At 39.9% G+C, this 21975-nt stretch overlaps 2 protein-coding genes across 2 annotated transcripts; one reads left to right on the forward strand and one right to left on the reverse strand.

Moving 5' to 3' along the window:
- Positions 1-4264: 4264 nt before the first annotated feature.
- On the forward strand, positions 4265-12151 carry c7a (complement component 7a). The gene is made up of 18 exons (XM_030737387.1): positions 4265-4359; positions 4612-4673; positions 4792-4870; positions 5109-5250; positions 5338-5482; positions 5883-6021; positions 7226-7369; positions 7470-7713; positions 8233-8346; positions 8450-8616; positions 8756-8984; positions 9299-9470; positions 9664-9751; positions 10688-10820; positions 10908-11096; positions 11242-11341; positions 11525-11703; positions 11801-12151. Exons 1-18 carry the CDS (start codon positions 4354-4356, stop codon positions 11977-11979), a joined length of 2511 nt encoding a protein of 836 aa, XP_030593247.1. The 5' UTR covers positions 4265-4353; the 3' UTR covers positions 11980-12151.
- Positions 12152-13060: 909 nt separating this feature from the next.
- rgs7bpa (regulator of G protein signaling 7 binding protein a) lies at positions 13061-20924 on the reverse strand. Its single transcript, XM_030737959.1, has 6 exons — positions 20030-20924; positions 18835-19001; positions 15441-15571; positions 15024-15168; positions 14170-14240; positions 13061-14023 (listed from the first exon to the last, which is right to left on the reverse strand). The coding sequence occupies exons 1-6, from the start codon at positions 20177-20179 to the stop codon at positions 13932-13934; spliced, it is 756 nt and encodes a 251-aa protein (XP_030593819.1). The 5' UTR covers positions 20180-20924; the 3' UTR covers positions 13061-13931.
- Between the last annotated feature and the right edge of the window lie 1051 nt (positions 20925-21975).

The raw sequence follows: 21975 nt of genomic DNA on the forward strand, positions 1-21975 counted from the left end.
GGGCAGAAGCCTAAGCACAGACACCCAGACCTCCCTCTCCCCAGCTACCTCTTCCAGCTTAGCTTGGGGAGCACTAAGGCATTCCCAGGCCACCACTTTCCCATCCTCAGTTGCCTAATGTTTTGCCAGAATTGCTTTGAGGAAGACCAAAAGTCTTTTTCCATGGCCTCACTGAACTCCTCCCACACCTGAATTGTTGCTTCAGCTACCGCCCGAGCTGCATTCTGCTTGTGTCCGTCACAGATCTGATGATATGATTACAAAATAGATCATTGACTTGTGACCTAGAGTGTCCTGGTGCCATGGACACTTATGGACATCCTTATGTTCGAACATAGTGTTTGTTATGGACAAACTGTGATCTTCATGGAAGTCCAATAACAGAACAACACCACTCAGGTTCAGATCATCAGGCCATTCCTCCCAGTCACACCCCTCCAGGTCTCACTGTCATTGCTCACGGGAGCATTGAAGTCTCCTAGTAGGATGACAGAGTCACCAGATGGAGCACCCCATCCAAGAAGGCTGGGTACTCTGGACTGCTGTTCAGCGCATAAGCCCAAATGATAAAGGACTGGAAAAAAAGGTTTGATCTGTGACACATGGATGGGAAGGGTGAATCCCCAAAGAGGCTCAAAGCTATAACCAGACAGCAGTGTTGATAATGGACTGCAGACTGATAATGAACTCAATTTAGTAAGGACAGATAAACTTGAGAGCTAATTTCTTGGAAGTGTATTTCAAAGGAATATCCTCTGATCTGCCAGTTGCCGGTTATGGTCTGTAGTGCGTTGTAGTCCAGCTCAGGTCTGTTACCACACTCGAAAACTTTACTTCAGGTTAAGTTGGATGGAGAGGACAGCAAGGTCCTCCTCCACTGTCAGAAACATTGGTGGTTGGTACCCCAGAGAAACCTCAAAAGGAGAGTCCTGTTTTAGAAGAGGTTAAGGCATTATGTGCATATTCTACCCATGGAAACTGTGAGCTCCAGGTGGAGGGGTTATTGGAAGCCTCACAACAAAGAGTATCCTCCAGCTCTTGGTTTAGCCTTTCAGTCTGTCCAGTAGTCTGCAAGTGAAATCTGGAACTCAGGCATACCTTGGCTCTGAGAGTTGAGCAGAATGTTCTCCAGACCTGTGAGATGAACTGAGGACCTCTATCCAATATCTCTAGTGGCAGTCCATGTAACCTAAAAACATTTTATACAATAAGGTTAGTGGTTTCAGTGGCTGCTGGCAACTTTTCTAGGGCAAGGGAATGAGCTGCTTTGGGGAATCTATCAACAATGGCAAGTATCACTGTCTTTCCATTGGAGGGGGGTAAACCAGGTCTATGGGGAACTGAGAGAGGCTGTAGCAGATGGGAAGGAGACTGTAAACTGCTCTGATAGAACAAGCTGTAATGCACTGCCAAATGTCTTTCTCTCAAGATGGCCACTAGAAGTAATGTTTCAGGAATGCAACACTCTGGGATGGCAGGCGAACCTGGCGTGGGCCCATTGGATGACATGCTGGCGGTTGGGGGGGGCAGTTTCCTGGGTCTGGTTCACGTTGCAGAGCTTGTTGAATTGTGTTTTCAATTTCCCAGGTGATAGATTCCATAGAACAGGAGGATGGAAGGATGTTTGCAGGCTCTTATGATTCTTCTACAACTTATGGGACAGAGCATCAGGGTTCATGTTCCTGGAACCAGGGCAGTAGGAAATGGAGAATTAAAACAAGCAAAAAACAGAGCTCAGTGTGTTTGTCTTGAATTCAACCTTTTCACATTTTGAAGGTAGGAAAGATTTTAGTGATCAGTCCATACAACAAATGGATGTTCAGCCCCCTCCAACCAGTGTCACCGCACTTCCAGCGCTAGACATTAGGAGAAGAGGGCACATGGTTGAAGCTTACTTTCTGGGCTCAAATGCTTGAAGAGCACCACACCAGCCCCAGAGTCTGAAGTGTCCACGTCCTCGATAAACTGTTTAGGGTCTGGCTAAATGAGGACAGGCACTGAGATGAACCACTTCTTCAGATGTTCAAAGGCTGCATTGGCTTCTGGGGACTAGATGAACTGAATCTTGGAGGAGTTAAATTGTGTGAGTGGTGTGGCTACTTGACTGTAGTTCTGGATGAAGTGAGGGTAGAAACTGACGAAGATGAGAAACAGTTGAAGTTGTTTCCAGGTGGTTTCCAGCACTTTCTCCTCAGTAACACAATACACACATTCATCAATCTTTATTTGTAAATAGAACATGATATCGTGATATTTGGTCAGAAAGTGTGCCTCAAAGAATGCAAAGATGCTTCAGAACAAAAGTTCTTTTCTACAAAAGTAAAGTAAAGTAAAGTAGCTTGCATGCATGTGCATAATTAAAAAACTCCTGTCCACCAACTAGCTGCCTACTTTGACTGCAGCCATGCTTCTCCAGGAGAGGCTGCTGCAACCAAAGCATTGATTAATGAACCCATATTCGAAACAATTAGCTCAAGAGGTTCAGTGCTTCACAAAAGCTTCATTGGTCCATCACTACTGGTGAGTATTCAAATCAGTTCAATTTTATTAATTTGCGCCAAATCACAACAAATAGTCGTCTCAAGGTGCTTTATATTGTAAATTTAAAACCATACAATAATTACAGCGAAAACCGTCAAAACCTTCCCACTGTGAGCAAGCACTTGGCGACAGTGGGAAGGTAAAACTCCCTTTTAACAGGAAGAAACCTCTGGCAGACCCAGGCTCAGGGAGGGACAGTCATCTGCTGCGCCCAGTTGGGGGTGAGGGGAGGGAGCCCCTTAATGCCTATGGCATGCTCTAATCTCTGTAATACAATATTATGGAGTGTGGAATAATCCACACTTCAGTAGAGGAGAATAACAATGGAAACATGGAGACATGGGCATTAGTACAAAGAGTACACAAGTTCCCTGGAGTAGCATAAGTGAGCGTGATTACCACACAAAAGAAGCAGACAATGTGGCCGAGGCTGTTCCTTAAATGCATGTCATTAATGAGACTGATGATAAGCAGGTGGTCAGGCTGAGGTGTGGAAATCCAGCTCCACCCAGAAGGTGGAGAAACCTCTGCTCAGCTCCTCCTGACTTGAGGAGAGTCCAAACAAAGACAGACCAGTACAGGGCCCCTGCCCATGGCCTCTCACCAAAGGCAACTCCAGACTGGAACAGAGTCCACCCCCTCTCCAGGAGACTAGTTCTAGACAAAAGTAACTAATCTGGAAGTGGGAGGTCAGATTTATTTTTCTTCTCAGATCACATCATGGTCTTATGTCAGTTTTACTGGCTTTCTGAAACAGCTAATTGAAACACACTGTTGTGTGTGGTGGAGTGCAAGGAATGAGGACCCAAGAGCAGACACAGAGGCAGAAGGCAGAGATGAACTTAAAGTGAGCCTTTATTAGGCTGAAAACTGGAATATAATAACTAGTAAAACAAATTACAAAAGGAACAGAAAGCTAAAACGTTAACTAAATTGGGAAACACACTAAACTCCGGGAGCTGCAGTGACACGCAAACCTGAATGACATCAGGAGACTTGATGCTCTGACAGAGAACAAAGGGAGAGTGTGGCAATATATACACAGAGGGATAACTGGGAAGTGGAAACAGCTGAGAGAACAGGTGAACAGAATGACACAAAGGAGACAAGAGGAAGCAAAGCAGGACACACAGCACACAGAACACAAGACCGGCAAAATAAAACAGGAAGTGAGAAGACAGGAAAACAGAAACACAAACTTGACACAACACAGGGAGACAAACACGTTGAAGAAAACAGATGGAAGAGACTTTACACAGAAGAGAGGGACACTGAGGGAAAAATACAAGGAGAACTGAAGTCTAAAGCAACTGGGAACTTAACTAAGAATACATGAAACAATATAGCAAAATGAAACAGTGATCACGAAGGCAAATAAACTACAAAAGCCCATCAAACTAATAAACAAAGGGTTGCAGATCCAGGACCATGACACACAGTTTGTTGTTTTTCCTGCTATGATAAGTAAAAACATCTGTTGTTAGAAAGGTCTCTCTTACAAGAAGAAACTTTGTTCAGCTTTGTTTGTTCAACTTTTTGGCAGTAGTTTCCAACAAAACATTTTCTTGCCTCTTTCACAATATGGACAGAGAGATGTTACTCTCTCTGTCTCTCTCTCTGTCTCTCTCTCTCTCTCACACACACACACACACACACACACACACACACACACACACACACACACATCCATAAGTTTCCCCATGAAACCTGATAAGTTCCATGTGTTGTTCTGGGCTGGACTCCCCAGGAAAAACGAAACAAAAATCCAGTGTCAAATCCTGCTCATTTTTCTGTTGCTGTGCTTCATTCAACATGAAGGCAAGTAGATTTTGCTCAAATACTTTTTTAAGATTTCTGTAAAAGGTTTCATATGCAGAACTCTGTAACTGATATGATTTCAGCAAGATAGCAATATTATGTTGTCATTGCTGTGATATTTACATGGCAACCATAACTAAAACTTCTTTTCTTTTCTTTTCTTTTCTTTTCTTTTCTTTTCTTTTCTTTTCTTTTCTTTTCTTTTCTTTTCTTTTCTTTCTTTTCTTTTCTTTTCTTTTCTTTTCTCCTCAGAAAGTTGCACGACTCTGTGTGGGGGTCTTGCTATGGCTCCTCATCCTGTTCACTACCGAGGGGTAAATCTGGTTTTGGTTTAGGCTACTCTTTCACTATTTAAATCATAAATATATTGTGGTTGTTATATTATATATGTTGTCATATTTTGAATTATTTTATATAAATTTTATTTTCAAGGATGTGTAACCAGAGAGTTAATTGTCAGTGGGGCCCTTTTGGCAGTTGGTCAGAATGTGATGGCTGCACCAAATCACAGGTCAGGGAGATTAATTAATCGAAAAATATTTCTTATATATATACTTATTTCTTACCCATACAATCTTGTGACATTCAATGAAATACAGTTAAAAAACAAAACAAAACTTTGTTTATGATAAAGACTTTTCACTATCAGAAATACTTAAAATCATGTCATTTTTAAAACATGTGAACATATTTTACCATTCATTATTAGTACTTTTTAATGTTTCTTTGTTATGCTGTGGATGTGACAGACAAGAAGCCGTGCCATGGCTGTCTACCGTCAGTTTGGTGGAAATTCCTGCTACGGAGAACGAAGCGAGACCAGGCCCTGTGAAACCACACAAGGCTGTCCTTTAGAAGATGGATGTGGGAATAGGTTTAGCTGTCGATCAGGTATGAATTGAAACTGTCTTCACCACCATAATCCTACTGAATTAGGAAAACAGTAAATTTGGTATCTATCTGTCTTTTGACTTGCAGGGAAGTGTATTAGCCAGTCTCTGGTGTGTAATGGAGATCAGGACTGCGAGGAAGATGGACACGATGAGCGTGTCTGTGACATTGTAAAATATATTGTTTGTTCAAACTCAGTTCCCCCACCTAATGTTGAAATCCTAGGACTGGGGTAAGAAAAAAGTCCCCATTTTGTGATTTATTGAGATATGTGTTTTCTGTATGTGTTTATGCACCACTCTGCATAGTTGTTATTAATCTCTGGCTCTCTTCCAAAGCATGTCTCTTGTCCTGTCTCTCTCCCCTCAGCCCCAACCAGTCACGGCAGATGGCTGCCCCTCCCTGAGCCTGGTTCTGCCAGAGGTTTCTTCCTGTTAAAAGGGAGTTTTTCCTTCCCACTGTCTCCAAGTGCTTGCTCACAGTGGATCATTTGATTGTCGGTGTTTTCTCTGTATTATAGTGTGGTCTTTACCTTACAATATAAAGCATTTTGAGATGACTGTTTTGATTTGGTACTAAATAAATAAAATTGAATTGAATTGAACATTTCTATATTTCTGTTGTTTCTGTAGGTTTGATGTGGTGTCAGGAAAGCGCAGAGCAAGTGTCATCAATACAAAGAGCTTTGGGGGCCAGTGCCGCACCATCTTCAGTGGTGTTCACAATAATATTTATCGACTGCCCCTTAGTACTCTTCAGTACAGCTTTTTGGTTGGTACCTGCGGAAACACTTGACACTGCGATTCTTGTTGATACTTCTTTGGTCACCTAGTTCTTTAAAAGTACCCTGTGGGTTTTTCTTCTCATGTTTGGTTCTTAGTGTTTTTAAGGAGTGAATATAACAATATTTTCTACTTGATCTACTTTTACTTTTTTAATCTGTTGAATCTCACATTTGTCCCATTGGCTTGCCCCTTTTGTCAAGCCAGCTATGCAACTTGCTATGGTCTACATCTCATACATGTGATTTTCCTGTTTGCATAATAATATTTGAGTCACCATTCTTTTCTTTTGGGTGTTAGTAAGAGTTTGCACTACTTTTTATTTTTAATGACTTTCTGCTAGGGTTAAAGGTGACCTATCATACAAATTTGGCCACATTTTCTACACATTGCAATTACAGTGATGTGACCATGATAATGCTATGCTATCACAATTAAAATGTTCAGCATTTGTCTGACAAATACAGTCCATTGTGGTGCTGGATGCTCGAAATTGAGTCATATCACTAGTAGACAAAGATTAACCAGGCTAACCATTTTGTTAAAATTTATTAAACGTTTGGTGATTAGGGTGAGATACTACAGACAAAAACTTCCTTTTTCTTTCATACATTGGTCAGTTTTGAGATCTTGTGCTATTTTGCTTCTATAAAATGTTTTCATCCAGAAAATGTCCAAATTACACATTTAAGTGTTCATCTCACTACAGTTTTATCGAATTATTTTATATTGCCAGTTATGTTTATGCAAATTAGTATGTAGTATGTTTAAAGAGACAAAACCATTTAAATATTTAAAGATACCATTGATTGAATTGTCTCTATCTAAGTAATCAACACATTGAGGTTCATGGTAATTCATAGTCCTTGTTTTGGAAACAGTTTCACCATTAAAGACACCAGTTTTCAATCATAATTATTTACAGAATTTTACATCTCATTGAAACGATACTTTTAAACCTGGTTTTATTCAAAGTTAAGATTTCTGCTCATTTTTAGATACACAAGGATTCATTTGTATATTTAAACATAAGATTTCAGAAAACTTAAATACAAAAAAATTCTATCCTTCACCTATTTCATCCTGTTCACCTGTACGGTCTCCCCTTAAAGCTATGTTAATTACCCAGGTGAGTAATTTATTTCTCTAAACTAAATGAAATCCAAACATTATAATGCCTCTTCTGTTTCCAGGTTAAAGTCCAAAATGACTTCAGTGATGAGATGTACACCAGCAAATGGCACTATGCCAAGGATATTGTCAAACGACAGACAGTGACCGGGACCACGTCGGGATATCACAACTATGATTTTCATGAAACTCATGACAGGACTCAGGTGTGAAGAACCCTAACACTTTCAACAGCAAATTCCAGTGATGATGTGTCTTATATTGAAAGGGAAAACTAAAAATTAAACATTGTTTTTCTTCTCACAGAACCGCAAGATTGTAATTTTAAAGAATGATATAGAGGTAGCTCAGTTCCAGACTAACTCTCCTGAGTACATCCCAATATCTGAGGAGTTTTGGAAGGTGCTTGTCAAACTCCCATCTGTCTATGACTACTCGGCATACAGGAAAGTTTTGGAAAGGTTTGGGACACACTACCTGTCTGCAGGAAGCTTAGGAGGCTCCTTCAAAGTTATTGCCACAATTGATGAAGAAACTGAAAGAACTACAGGTAAGAATTAATAAATTACTGACAGAATTTAAAAAGTGGGTAATATTTTTGGTCACATACCTTTTTCCCAGCATTTTAAGGTGCTGAACAATAAACCATTATGTTTCTATTTCTTCTGATACTTGTATTATACACAGTATTGTTATCCTTTGTTTAAATTAATGTATACATATTTTATATCTATATGCATTATATAGATCTATAAATGTAAAACAAAATCAATTTGAATGAAAAATTTTAAATACTCAAATTTTTAAAATGTCTTAAAATGCAGTTAATTTGAAATGTAATTAAATCAGCATTTATCAATAAACATTTTCTTTGTAATTGGAGGTGCATTAGATAAAAAAAAAAAAATCAAACTTGTAGTTGGATGTAACCATATTATATTGCTATAACATGGTAGCAGTTTTCTGATATCAAGCAAAGCATCTAGTTGATAAAAATGTCCCAATAAAGCCCTGCTTCAGTCCTGCCACGCTTTTCGGACACTGATTTTGTTTTTCCTTTCTTTTCAAGTCAGTGAAACTGAGCGGTATGATGAATGTACAAGGACTAAACGTTGGGTTCTCATATTCCCCATCACCACAGAGAGTTGTAAGAGAGGTCATCATGGTCACACATCAACCGAAGGTACAATTTGTATCCTAATTTTACATATACCTGTGCCTATAAAAGCACTTTAATGTTATAAGTTTTTGTGTCATCCACCATCTTTTTAAACCTTTAAAAATAGGTAGTAGCAGGAATAATAATGTGAACAAAGTGGATGTGGAGGGAGGAGGTGTCTCACATATTGCAGCGCTGAAGACGATGAGCCTAGCCTATCCGGACAGGAACTGGGAAATGTATTCAAACTGGGCAGACTCTGTTAGATCATTTCCACAGGTCATAAAACAAAAGGTGAAAAGAAAGATAAATAAGCTACTTGTTTTTTAAAAGCAAGAATATAATGCTGAATTAATTTTATAAGTATTTTAGTGTGTCATCTAATGACTAAATACAACCTTGCATCTCTTTTCTTCTCCTATTGCTTTGCCAGCTGCGACCACTGTCAGAGCTGGTGAAGGAGGTTCATTGTGCTGGTGTGAAGAAGCTCTACCTTCGCAGAGCCATTGATCAGTACCTTGCTGAAAGTGATCCCTGCCACTGCCAGCCCTGCAGGAACAATGGAATGGCTGTCATGGATGGAGATGAATGTAAATGCATCTGTAAGCCTAACACATCTGGACTGGCCTGTGAGCAAGGAACTGAGGCAGAAGGTCAACAGGGTGGGTATTGGCTTTCATGTAGGGTCTGCAGCTTTTCAAGCTCACAAATGTTAGTTCAAAGGTCTAAAAGGAACACATTCCAGTGAAAAGCCCCTTTTAAAAACAGAAACACATTTTCTCAGCTTTTGCTGAGAGGTTCCAAAATAGCTATCTGTGGGGTGTGGCAGATATAAGAGGGGTATTAATCTAACTTTCAGCATAAAAAGAAAGTAGATAATAAATTGCGATGCTGAATTAAGTCACTAGTTTATGGTAGACTTTAATATTTTCCTTAATTTCTTCCTCTTTCTTCTTTTCTGTTGCTGGTCATTAAGGAGTGATCCACGGTAGCTGGTCCTGCTGGACAGCCTGGTCATTGTGCTCTAGGAATCAAAGGTCACGAAGTCGTTCCTGCTCTAATCCCTTCCCTCAGAATGGCGGACAGCACTGCATTGGAGAAGCAACTGAGACGTCTGACTGTGAAGATCAAGAGCTGCAATACTTAAAGTAAGAGCCTAAGTTTGTTTTTTGTTTTTCCTGTTTTTTTTTTTTGTTCTTTTTTAGTTTTTTTTGTTTTTTGTTTTTTGCACAGCATAAATTTAGTGACAATTGCATTGAATTTCCAGCAAGAGGAAGTGTCACACTGACTTTTATCAGTATGCACTTACACAACACATTATATTTAACAATTTTTCTACAGAACTATGGAGCCTCAGTGCTTTGACCAAACTCTCCCTGCAAGTCAAAAGTGTGGAACCCCACCTGCTCTGATCAATGGCTACATTCTGGTAAAGATGAAGCAAAAATAGGAATTTACTGCACACTGTGTGACAAATTTTTGCAAACATTTAATATTTATTAACCCCACTAATTTATACTTTTGTGGTACTTGAATAATGTTATTTGCATTTATTGCTTAAAAAATAGGACTTAAAATTGAATATCTAATATCTTCTGTTTAAACTGAAAAGAGTCTACCTCGGTGTCACCGTTTGTTAGTTATCTTTAAGCCTCAGCTCATTTTCAGAGTTTTATATCTTCTCTCCCATTGTAGAGATATATTTTGTCCTTGTTTCTCTGGGCTCTCCTTTGTTCTTTTCTCTTTCCTCCCATCCCCCAACTAGTTGTGGCAAATTGCTGCAACACTGTCATTCTGGTTCTGCTTGAGGTTTATTCCTGTTAAAAAAGAACTTCTTCCTTCCTACTGTTGCCAGTTGTTCCTCACAGATTGTTACCAGATTGTTATGTGTTGCATGTTCTGTCTGCCTTTCATTATAATGTTCCTTGAGGTGACTGTTGTTATGTTTAGCACGGTGGTTCACAGTAAGAATGTCCTGGATTTGAATCCACCATCTGGCCGGGGCCTTTCTGTGTGGAGTTTGCATGTTCTCCCCGTGTCTGCGTGGGTTCTTACTGGGCCCAATGACATGCAGTTAGTGGGGTTAGGTTAGCTGGTGATTCTAAATTGCCCATAGGTGTGAATGTGATTGTGAATGGTTGTCTTTCCCTCTGTGTTAGCCTTGTGACTGACGAGACCCAGAATTGGATAAGTGAAAGAAGATGGATGGATGGATGGATGGATGGATGGATGGATGGATGGATGGATGGATGGATGGATGGATGGATGGATGGATGGATGGATGGATGGATGGATTGAATTGTGTTCACAGATCAAAACTGAGAATTTGAACTTGATCAACTTATCTTTACCATATGCCTCACAGGTCCCGAAGGACATATATCTTGTGGGTAGTACAGTTGAATACACCTGCACTCAAGGGTTCTATCTTGTTGGCGAAAGCACCATAGAGTGCACTGCTGATCAAACATGGTCTGCCAGGCCTGGATTGTGCACAGGTGACTATATGGACCCAAGTTTAACATTTAGTGTACAATCATAATGAATTGCTGTGTTACATTGTTAAACTACAAATTTTCTTCAAGTTTCAAGGTGCCAGATTGGATTCCTCACAGATGATGTCATAGCTTCTCCTTTAAAGGAGAACTATGGCATAGGGGAGTCAGTTACATTGTCCTGCCCAGAGGGTAAACAGCTAGTAGGAGAAGCAACGATTATTTGTGATCCCAGTCTGCATTTTTCACCAAACCCAGCAGACGTCAGGTGCATCCAAGGTAAATTTTATATCAAGGTTTATAGTCAAAAGGATGGTACAGGGCTGCTGTGTAACAATGTGGAATATAATGACCCTTACTTTTATTCTTTCATTGTTGCATATCAGTAGACAATGTGGAAGAATGATTTCTGTCTATTCCGCAGACAGCACAATACAACAACGCATTGTTCCTACAGTGGGGTGTAAACCGTGGGAAAAGCTTTCCAGAGGAAAATGTGTTTGCAAAATGCCTAATGAGTGTGGGTATGTCTATTCTGCTAATAAACAATGTGGTCATATGAGTTCTGGCAAACTGGCTGATGTTATTGATTTATTTACTCTTGTGTGTTTTTTTTTTTTGTGCTTGGTGCTGATGACCCCCCCCCCCCCCCCCCCCCCCCACACACACACACACACACACACACACACACACACCACCACCACCAGTTCATCTTTGGAGTTGTGTGCCACAGTAGGTAGAAGATCAGTCCTTCTGGATGTGTGCAAAATGCATGCATTGCAGTGTATAGGCAAGAAATACACAACAGCAGAGGACAGCACCTGCGTTTGGCCACAGCGCAATACAACAGGTTGTGCCAGCTGCAACATGTGGGAGAACTGCAATGGTATGGAGATGCAAGGTGATAAATAATCCATTATAATGTATGGCAGCTGCAATTTGTAGTAATTTATATTCTTTTTGCCTTCACACAATTTCCTCAGATCAAACTAGTGAGTGTCAATGTAAAGACTCTGCAGATTGTGTGCACCCTGGATACAGTGTGTGTGTCCATGTTGGAGAGGATGCGGCCACACAGACCATGAGTGAATGTGAAGCAGGACTTCGGCGATGTAAAGGAGAAAAGGTGTCTGTTGTCAGTATCCAGCCCTGCACTTCCTGAGCATTCAGGGTGGGACCTGATTGACTGACCTCTCTTATTCATCCTCTTTTATTAATCCACTTAATATTGGAACCAATATTGTTTTAAATGCCAAGACTTAACACATTTTAAAGGCACATTTTTATGCATGTGTAAAAATAAAACAATACTGTATTAACAATAAACAAATAGCACACCAGTCATGTCTGATCTTTCTTCAGTTTTACACTTGTTTTGTATTACTAATATTGAGATCCAGAGAGATGTTTGCTCAGAAGTAAATACTGTAATTCTCACAGATAGACACAGCATACTGAACTGTAGGTTATCTAAAATAGAGGACTTGAGAGAGCCCTCGGGATAATGTTTGAAAATCTGTTTTCTGGCTTGAGATAGTGTAGGGCCGTTTTCAAAAGATGTCCTGTGCTTACTAAATCCGACAGAGCTCATCCTGCGAAGCAAACCCCTGCTGACAGTCTATTCCTGCCTCTGGCTTGCAGCCCTCTCACGGTATGATGGCACGTGTGAGTGTGTGTCTGAACCTGCCTGCGAAAAGGTGTGAAGACACCAACAACTTAATGTTTTATCATCAATTCAAAAAGGCCTATGGCCAGCAGATGCACTCCTGAGTTTCAGATGTTGTTCACAAATGCTGATGGGATACATCAGGGATGAGGAGAAGATGTTAAAAGTGCGTGTGAGCTGACACATGCTTTCATTCTTGAAGAGATGATCTATCTATCTATCTATACATGTTATATATTCACAATTAGGGGATGACAAGGAAGAAAGATGCATAGAGGACAGAAAACAAAAAAACAAAATAAAGCAAAACATCATAACTGCATCCATATTTGCTCCCTGAATGCAAACTATTTCATATTACAAATCACCTCATTTGAATTTAACAGAGCTAATTAATTCAGTGTAATTCAGTGTTTGAGCTTTACCAGAATGTGCCAGACAAGTATGTCTTGCCTTTGTCCTGTTTTGATTGTTTGTCTCCACCTGGTGGACATTTCAGTTCATGCAAGACAAGTACAAACACTCGAGGGTAGGTTTCAATAACAAAAGTTTTATTAACAATGTAAAATGACCTATATCAGCTTTGACTACTGTACCTTCAGCTTGCCATAAACAGTGATCACTATATTTAATAAGCTGCCCTCTGTCTGCTTGACTGCCCCAGACAGAGAGATACTCTCTGCTTATACCAGCATCCAGCTTCTTAACTAACCACGTGCAACCTTGAAAATAATTTAGAGAGCATTGCGTAAAGAGTATGTGTATGTACAAGTCTAATGTCTTGATTTATAGATAGATATTGTGTGCAAAGAAGTTTTCTTTTGACTATTGTATCATCTATTCCATTTTGAAGCTGGAAAGTTAAAGTTGGGTACAGGTTCTTGTTTTATGGAAGACTAAATTAAGTACATTAAGAAGAAAAACAGCAAGGAACAGAAAACGGAGACTGTAATACACAACAAACTTATTCTTCACAAACCTGTCATTTCACCTTAGACAGACAACGGTAAAACTTTGTCATTGCAAGAGTCATCCTCAAATATGTGAATGGCATCTGTTCATAAGTTATCACATTATTTCTGACAAAATGGACATTTAGATTCCCTTTTTTAAACATAAATCCACTTCATTCACTCAGGCTTGTGGAAGTAACTGAACATTGATATTATCTCTAGACAAACTCTCATTTCATTTACCAAAAAAGGGGAAAATCTGTTGCAAAATATCTTAAAATATATGTTCATGACTTTTGTTTTCATTACACTGCAAGTACAATTCTTCTTTGTATTACAAAATAAAATTATAAAATGGGCAGCTGTTAAAAAAAAAGAGAGAAAGAGACAATTTATTTGAAAATGGCAGTAATAGATTGGTGGGAGACACAAGTGGTGAAGGACAGTGGGTAATGGTGTCTTTGTTGCCGCCTCCTACCCACAAAGGCGGGGCCCTTAGCTGGTTACCAGGCAACAGAGCCCAAAGAACCGCCTCTTCCTCTGTTGGACTAGCGGGTAGGGAGTCAGGTTCAGCAAACTGCTGTCATCTGGGACACAGAACACACAGACACCAAAGCCAAGTCATACATCTTTCCTCATTTTAGCTTTGGTGCTGTCCACTTAAATCAGTACTCCTTCACAATTAAAAATTCTAAAAGTGTTACTGCTTTGTGGATTTTGTTTTCTTTCTCACCTTGGTTCTTCAGTGGTAAAGGCATTGTCTCCCTGAGTTTACTGAGAAGGTTCTTCATCTCCCTCATATCCCTGCAGTAATGCAAATAAGGCCTTTTAGGTTGTGTACATAACCTATCTATAACACAGTATATACTCACGTACACAAATGCACAAAATCATGACTGTTCCTTTTCTGTAGTCTTCCCTCCTTAACTCTAACCCTTAACCTTAACTTATGTAGGGACAATTTTTTTGTTGTTTTTCTTTTTCTTGTTGCCAGAATAATGTGTTTCAATTTTAAACAGATTTATAGCATGAGTAATACACACCCAATGTCAAATACACAGTGCACTCTGTGACTACTAGATGCAAACACGTTTATACTTACTGTGTTGTAAATGTTGCAGCTATTTATGACCCAAAGAAATTATTATTTTTGGAGCCATGTATGTTTTTGTAGGATCATTTATGAGAGACATGGTTAATGTTTTCTTCACACATGCAATTACATCTTCACAAAAACAAATCCTTGACAAATTCAACTCTATATGATCAGCTATGAGGTAAAACTACAGCACACAACCACACAAACTACATAAATGTGTTTTAGAGAAAGCCTTAGCTGTTAAACATGTAAATAGAAGAGGAAAAAAAAATGACAATTTGATAATACAGTATATATTTCCAGTCCAGTAAAATGTCCTTTAATGTGATAAAATATTTTGTATTATGTTGTGTATATCAAATGAGACAACTTACCCACAAAGATGAATGTGACATTATTTATGCCATAATAAACAAAACCAAAAGTGCAAACACACAATACTTCTTTGCACCCAGAAGGACACAACAGAACACATTTTGTTTACCTACTTTTCTATGTTTTCTATGTCAGTGGCCACCAGCCAGCAGAGCTGAGGACAGTCAGTGGGAGAGGAAGAGGTGTCCTCCAGAATGGGGATGTCTGAGCTTTCTTCCGTCTTACCATCCAAACCAGGAGGGCCACATGTGTCCTTACCTAAAGCAAACAGAAAATAGCCTTAATCATGCGGCTTTACTAGACACTGACCCAAATTATTTATTTTATCACATGATCACTGTGAATTTCAAGTGTACATTTGTACACAGGCATTCAAGTTTTTTGATCAGTTTAGTAATGGCATTATTGGAATGATAGTGAAGTTAGAGATGCAAAATCACATTTGTGCACATTTTTCTCAAAAAAAAAACAAAAAACAAAACAAAGCATGGTGTCTATCGATGACCCATGAGGCTTATCTGTGTATTAACCTTTCCTGTGGAGCTGCAGTGATCCAAGCAAGCACACAGATTTGAGCATCTCTGTGATGTACATCTCCAGACAGCACTGCAGCTGGATGAAGAGCCTACAGATCTCAGGGTGGATCTCCCCGTCCTCTGGCCTGAAATGTCACATGGAGAGAACAAAGCTTATCAGCCAGGTGGGATTTGACAGACAAAATAGTCTTGGTAAGTCTGTGTGTACATTTATGTATGTTTTAATAGCTGTTAATTAATCAGTGTATGTTCTAATCTTAAGACTGAACAGATCTAAATCAATATTCAGCAAAAAAACAGCATAAAAAGAAAGGCAAGATGCTGTTCTGGTATCTGGTAATGGGGGAAAGTAGATAATGAAGCAAAAAAATAAAAAAAATTTAAAAAGTATTCAAACCTCATTATGTGTCAATGACCTGATTTATTTGACTCATCTAAATTGTGAACACAGTAGGTGTTGAAGAAATACAATCAGTTACATGTTTACATGTTTTTGCACTTTCAGGATGCACAGCCTCTATGTCACATCATATGCCAGTCACATGATTTTACTTGGAAATGTCTTTTTTTTTTAATGGATATGAGGAATAGACCTCTTAATACTCACAGTGTTTTCTGCTTGTGATTACAGTGACAAAATCAGTAATCTGAAGAATAACTGCAAATTCTTAGCAGTTAATACCAGATGGGATTATGAACTCAAATATGCATGAAAAGTTTCACTGGAATATTTCCAAATTAAAATTTAAAGATAAGATTATAGAATCTGCAGTGATAATAAATATATTGTGCTTCTTTTACCTGTTGTTTTACAGCAAAATTCAAATTGCTACTGATTGATTTTGCACACCTGTGCAAGTGTCCGTATGTACAGTATTGCTTATTTAACTCATCGAGAATATATAAATAAAATGCACTGAAGCGATTCAAACAACACAAAAGCCTGTCACAATATTTTTCATTCAACTGGAGCTAATCATTAGCTTTTATGAGACACCACAGTAGCTTCACAACTATATTAATCTGGTTTTCAAAGGGAAACAGCAGGTGATATCCAGTGGGTGTAATATCACATGGGAAAGTGACAGCGATAAAAGGTGTGAAACTTGGTACAAATCTTTCTCACAAAAATCATGCTCTAGAATTCACCTCTTTCAACGAGCAAGCTTCTTCTTGCCATTGCGTTTTGTCACAGTGCTGCTTTACTGTTGCTCAAGCACAGCTGTCACAATGCTATCCTTCTAATCAGCTTTCCTCTAGCACATTGGAAGGACCCCACATCATTCAAACCATTCAGACACACTGGCTTTATTTTATTAAAGGGAATAAACTGGCCTATTCAAGCTCTGCGTCTCTAGTTGTAGAGACAGACACTTAGATGCCCAGAAGAGCTTTTAGGGAAAGAGGTTTAGAAAATGTGCTGGTGATGATTATGACAATGATGCGGACGCTGTTATCAGTGAGAACTTAAGAGTTCACTCTAAAGTTGCTGCGCCATCTCTATTTAGCCGCAGAAGCAGCAGAAGATGGAAATTCAAATTCATGGTCACAATAGTTAGTGCTAGTTTTCCTCAAGATGTGGGTATGACTGTATTTACTATAGGTGTATAATTATGAGTCAATACATGCAGCACATTTTCCACCACTTCACTACTCTATTAAACAAGGTTGTTATTTTAAACAACTAAATGCTCCTATTCAAATAAAGTTGTGTGATTTATGCAAACATATGGTGGGAAACACACACTGAACATGTTCACTGTCACACATTGAACTTGTGGTTTAGAACCTCAGTAAACTGAATTGAAACATTTTATCAGGTATACAATAGACAATGCATGCTATGGTATATAATATGGTATAATAAGCAGAATAATAAATAAGCAAGAAAATAGATCACAGAATAGAGCAAAGAATGCAGGATAACTCCTTTTAAAAGTGGTCCTTGGAAAAAAATGATGGCATATACTGTAATTTCTAATGGAAGAGTATTCAATGAATTTACAAATCTCTAATGACTTTATATATACAGTATATACCAGTTGTAAAAACATGGCCCATACTGCAAGACAAATCCTGACGCTGTTATTGTTCCAACAGCACCCAGGCTTTGGCAAGCAGCTGGCACTGCAGACGTCCTCTAAATCTCTTTCACCACTGGCTTCAGCCTGTCCAATTGTTATTTAAGTAAGTTTGAGTGTGCCAAGTTGGCTGGCTTCTTAGCCTCACTGAGGATCTTAAAATCCCAAGCCTCACTTTGCCCTTCTTCCACTGGCGCTATTGTAGAGGAGATATTGTGGGCCAAGACAGCAGTCCTGTCAGGCTTCTATAAAAGCTGTTTTCCTATATCTTCAATCAAAACTTTTATCATAAACAAACCACTTGAAATTTAATTTAGCAGGAAAATACACTTGGATTCACCAAACAGTGAGTCAACTTCAGATCTAACCACTTTCTTTGACTGATTTATTGTGATATTGTTTGTTGTTAATGCACACCCCGGGCCCCCAAACCAAAGGATTCATATTCTTTTAAAATTCTGCACTCAAGAACAGAAAATAGCTTCTATTGGTGGAAACCATGCTGAATATTCAAACAACAGTAACAAAGACATAATTCACAAAACGTACACACACACACACACACACACACACACACACACACACACACACACACACACACACACACACACACACACACACACACACACACACACACACACACACAGAGAGAGAGAGAGAGGGAGAGAGAGAGAAAGGGAGCCACTCTCATAATACATTACAAGAAACAAACAAAGAAAAAAAGTCGGCTCCACATTATTGATACTATTATCTCAGAAATTCGTCCTGCAAACCTTTCCCCTTCCACTCTACTTTGTGCATTAACGTTTTAGGCTTTAGGCACAGTTAATGGGAAGTGATCAGTTACAGTGTGTTGTTGTGATTGCTTCCTGGTAAAGCTCTCCCGCTAACAAATGAGAGATGTCATGATTTTTAAAAGCTGATCTCATGTTCTGTTTTCCCACATACTTCCATCCATCCATCCATTTTCTTCCGCTTTACCTTTTCAGGACACAATTGGGGGCGTGTGTGTGTGTGTGTGTGTGTGTGTGTGGGGAGGGGGGGGGGGGGGGGGGGTTGTCAGCCCTCTGGCAGGACTCCGACATAATTTGCCCACTTAAAAACAAAACAAAAAACTTTAATGGATCAGGCACTTGGATGAACAACGTTATAAAAACTATACAGCGCCTGAAATGGGGATGCTTATGCAAATTAGATATTTACTTTGGTAAAATTAGCTACTTTATAACTTCCGGCGCTGCGGCGTGTTGCAGAGCATTCAGAGCTTTTCATTTTCAGCACCACGGACAGCGCCTGTGCCAACTCACCCCGATATCAAGGAGAGACTGTGGTGTGCCGCTCTCGCCATTTCGCAGCCTTTGGTTCGGGTCTTTAGCATTTCGGCCCGTAAGGTAGGGCAGTCGACAGTGATCTCGCCAATGGAGATGACCAGTTCACGGTACAGAGCCACAAGTGTATTGAATTCCTGAACGATCTGCATTACAGTGAGATAATGTCACAAAAACAAGTTATTCCCTAACGACCTAGACAAGTAGGCATCACACAAATAAAAGGCTAAACATTTGCTGGAATATGACTTTCTGTTCTGGTTATTAGAGCAGAATAGTCTTTATCCTTAACCCGACCTGTCATCATGAAAACGTGTCAGCCAAGAAGGAAATGCTGAGCAGCACTTTACCGCCTTAGCGGGTTTTTGTTTGCATGTTTGTTTGTTTGTTGCTTTCTTGTTTGTTTGTCTGTTTCCCTATAGCCTAATAGGTAGAAATAATGCTCCATGTGGAGTTGTACTGTGATATGCTTCAACAGAAGCAGCATTTCAAAAACTGCAGCCTTGCACATGTGCAGTCACAGAAGCTTATTGATCCCTGCGAAAAACACAGAAAGTGAAGCATAGCGCGGAAAGTAAGAGTGCATGATAAACTAAATGATTGTTAAATTGGTTGGATTTCCAGCATGCTAAATTTAGCTGTTTGCACAACCTCGAAATTTGAGCTTCGGGCTCAAGTATTCTGCTCTTTTTGTGCACCTCCTGCATAGCATCCTGCTGTAGTCCTGTAAACGAACAGCGAGGCTCCATGTCGATCACTGATGTATGAAAGGGTGAAGTAGGCTTCATCATTCCTGTCAGCATCTGTCAAAGCACATATGTGCCAAGATCATGCACTCCACGATGGATAATCTTGTCATTCGGGTAATGCTTAAATCAGCCCAAATCACCAGCAGCTTTCCACACTTTAAATGCAAATCACACAGTCAATCTGCACGCCGAGGTGTTCTGTTTGGCTTCATTGCCGACAAAGCAATGCAAATGCACATAGCTATTTTTAGGCTGCTAGACCGGGTTCTAATCCCCCCTTTTTTTCTACAGCTATTAAGAGCTGTCGCCTGTGCACCATGCATGCACGGGATATTGGCTCACCCTAAAACAAAGAACGTTTGGGATAATAACACAGCACTCCTTATCAGAGGCACCATGCAGGAATTGACGTGCCGCAAACCTACCATTCTGCAGTCGGCCACGGCGCGCTGAGCTTTGCGGGTACTTTCGGTGCTCTCCCTCCTTTGTGAGTCTCGATAAGGAGGCTTGCCGATCTGGAAGATGTTCCCGGCGGATCTGGGGCGGTTTTTGCGCCCATTCGATGCAGAACTCATGCATACACATCCACTATTAAAACAGCCCTAAGACAGAACGATTTGGTCTTATCCCCCTCAAACTCCACCACTTTCTCTCTTCCTGCCTTACCAACCTGCACCTTACTGTTCACCTTATTCTCTCCTCGATTTACGCTCAGTTCACCTTCGCCAGCTCCTGGCTGTGTTGAACCACGATTACTATTGTTGCTCTATGTCTCACGTTCTTTCCTTCTAATGTGGGAAAGGGAGCAATTTTTTTCCAAGAAGAGCCTGAGAGCGCAGGAAAAGTACCGGATGAGCGCCCGTGACTCCTCTCCGCATTGCCTTGACTGCGACGGGGCGCAAGTCACCTTCACTCCAGCAGCACACGGCACACAGTGAAGACTTCACACCCAACCCGGACTCCAGCTAGCTGAGGTGTCTTTTCTGACGCACCGATGTCAAGAGGGAACGATCGCATTCACGGATATTCTCCAAATGCAACCATTTTTTATGATTGCGCGTTTCCATTAAGCACCAATAAGACGGACGATAATGGTCTTTTCTTAGCTACTCAACCTCCTATTGAGACAAAATAACACAGTCAGTGTCCGAGCCGACGATTTCACAGCGTACAGCTGCGCTGGAGGAAGGCTTAACGTTGAAAAACTTAATTCCTGGTCTCGCGGTCTCAGGACGGCTCCTAGTCTGTTTCCTTGAGTGTTTCCAGCTATTCAAAGGCCCTGTATCTAACCTTGGAGAGGCAGTAGAAGAACAGTTGCTACAGGCCTGACGTGGCTGGCAACACTGCGCACCCAAAGGACGCGAATACTAATAGGGCCCATCAACTCAGACCCCCTCCCCCCCAATTCTGACATATCAACTCTTGTACGTATGAAAATGAGGTCACTGGCCACTTTGCCTCCACCACAAGTACGGGGTGGAGACAATAGACCTGAGACCACGATGGTTCAAAACTCTTGGTTCGTTTAGATGTATTTAGTTTTATTATGTCGTGCATGACATGTAGACCCTAAAACACAGATAGGCAGACAGATACATTAAATAAAGTTTTTAAAAACGGAAAAAGAAAACGCAGTCTACGTTAATGCACAATCACAAACTCCGTAGATGTGTAACTGATCAATAAACCAATAAACAAACCTTTTTTTTTTTGTCTCTTATTACACCACAAAAAATCATCCTGGAAATAGGCTATTTAAACATCTCCATCCCTATGCCATATGAGTGCCAGAATCAACTGTTGCCTTTTAATGAGTTTTAATGTTTTTCCTTCCTTGCTTTTCAGAACAACAAATAGAAAAAGACTCTCATGTGGAGTTGAAAAGACACATGCATTGACACATATTAGTGGCACAGAAAAGTGGGAAACTTACAGCGCTATGTAAGATATTCTGTAGTGATCATGTGTTTGAGTTTGGTGTTGATTTCTTAGAAAAGACTACTTTTCTAAGAAATCATATATAGAAAAGGTTATATCTTCCTGTTCCTTTGAACATTAACAAGGCAGTTGATATTATCTGTAACCAGACTCTCTGCTTTTCATAGAGTAAACTAAAATTTATTCAGATGGGGGCTCCTTTATTTCCTGCAGTAGTTTAGGGTACTTTGCAACCACAGGGATGAAACTTTCCATCCCACATGTGTTTTAGCAGCCAGAGGTCATTGCATAGGACCCCAGACTTTGCTGTCCAGTTTGCAACAGAGCAGATAACTTCACCTAATTTATAACAATGGGCATCAAAATCTATACACTGTTTTAGACACATAGAAATAATCCAAAAAAAAAACAACACAGATTATTATTATTGTTA

Source organism: Archocentrus centrarchus, chromosome 9 (assembly GCF_007364275.1).
Source record: "Archocentrus centrarchus isolate MPI-CPG fArcCen1 chromosome 9, fArcCen1, whole genome shotgun sequence".
NCBI classification, from domain to species: Eukaryota; Metazoa; Chordata; class Actinopteri; order Cichliformes; family Cichlidae; genus Archocentrus; species Archocentrus centrarchus.

Coding starts and splice junctions, on each gene's coding strand:
- c7a (XM_030737387.1), top strand. Junction 6,022..7,225: donor CTCTTCAGTACAGCTTTTTG/GTTGGTACCTGC, acceptor TTCTGTTTCCAG/GTTAAAGTCCAAAATGACTT. Junction 9,471..9,663: donor CAAGAGCTGCAATACTTAAA/GTAAGAGCCTAA, acceptor ATTTTTCTACAG/AACTATGGAGCCTCAGTGCT.
- rgs7bpa (XM_030737959.1), bottom strand. CDS start 20,179: ATGAGTTCTGCATCGAATGGGCGCAAAAACCGCCCCAGATCCGCCGGG. Junction 15,572..18,834: donor AGTCTCTCCTTGATATCGGG/GTGAGTTGGCAC, acceptor GTGACATTTCAG/GCCAGAGGACGGGGAGATCC. Junction 15,169..15,440: donor ACTGCAGCTCCACAGGAAAG/GTTAATACACAG, acceptor TGTTTGCTTTAG/GTAAGGACACATGTGGCCCT.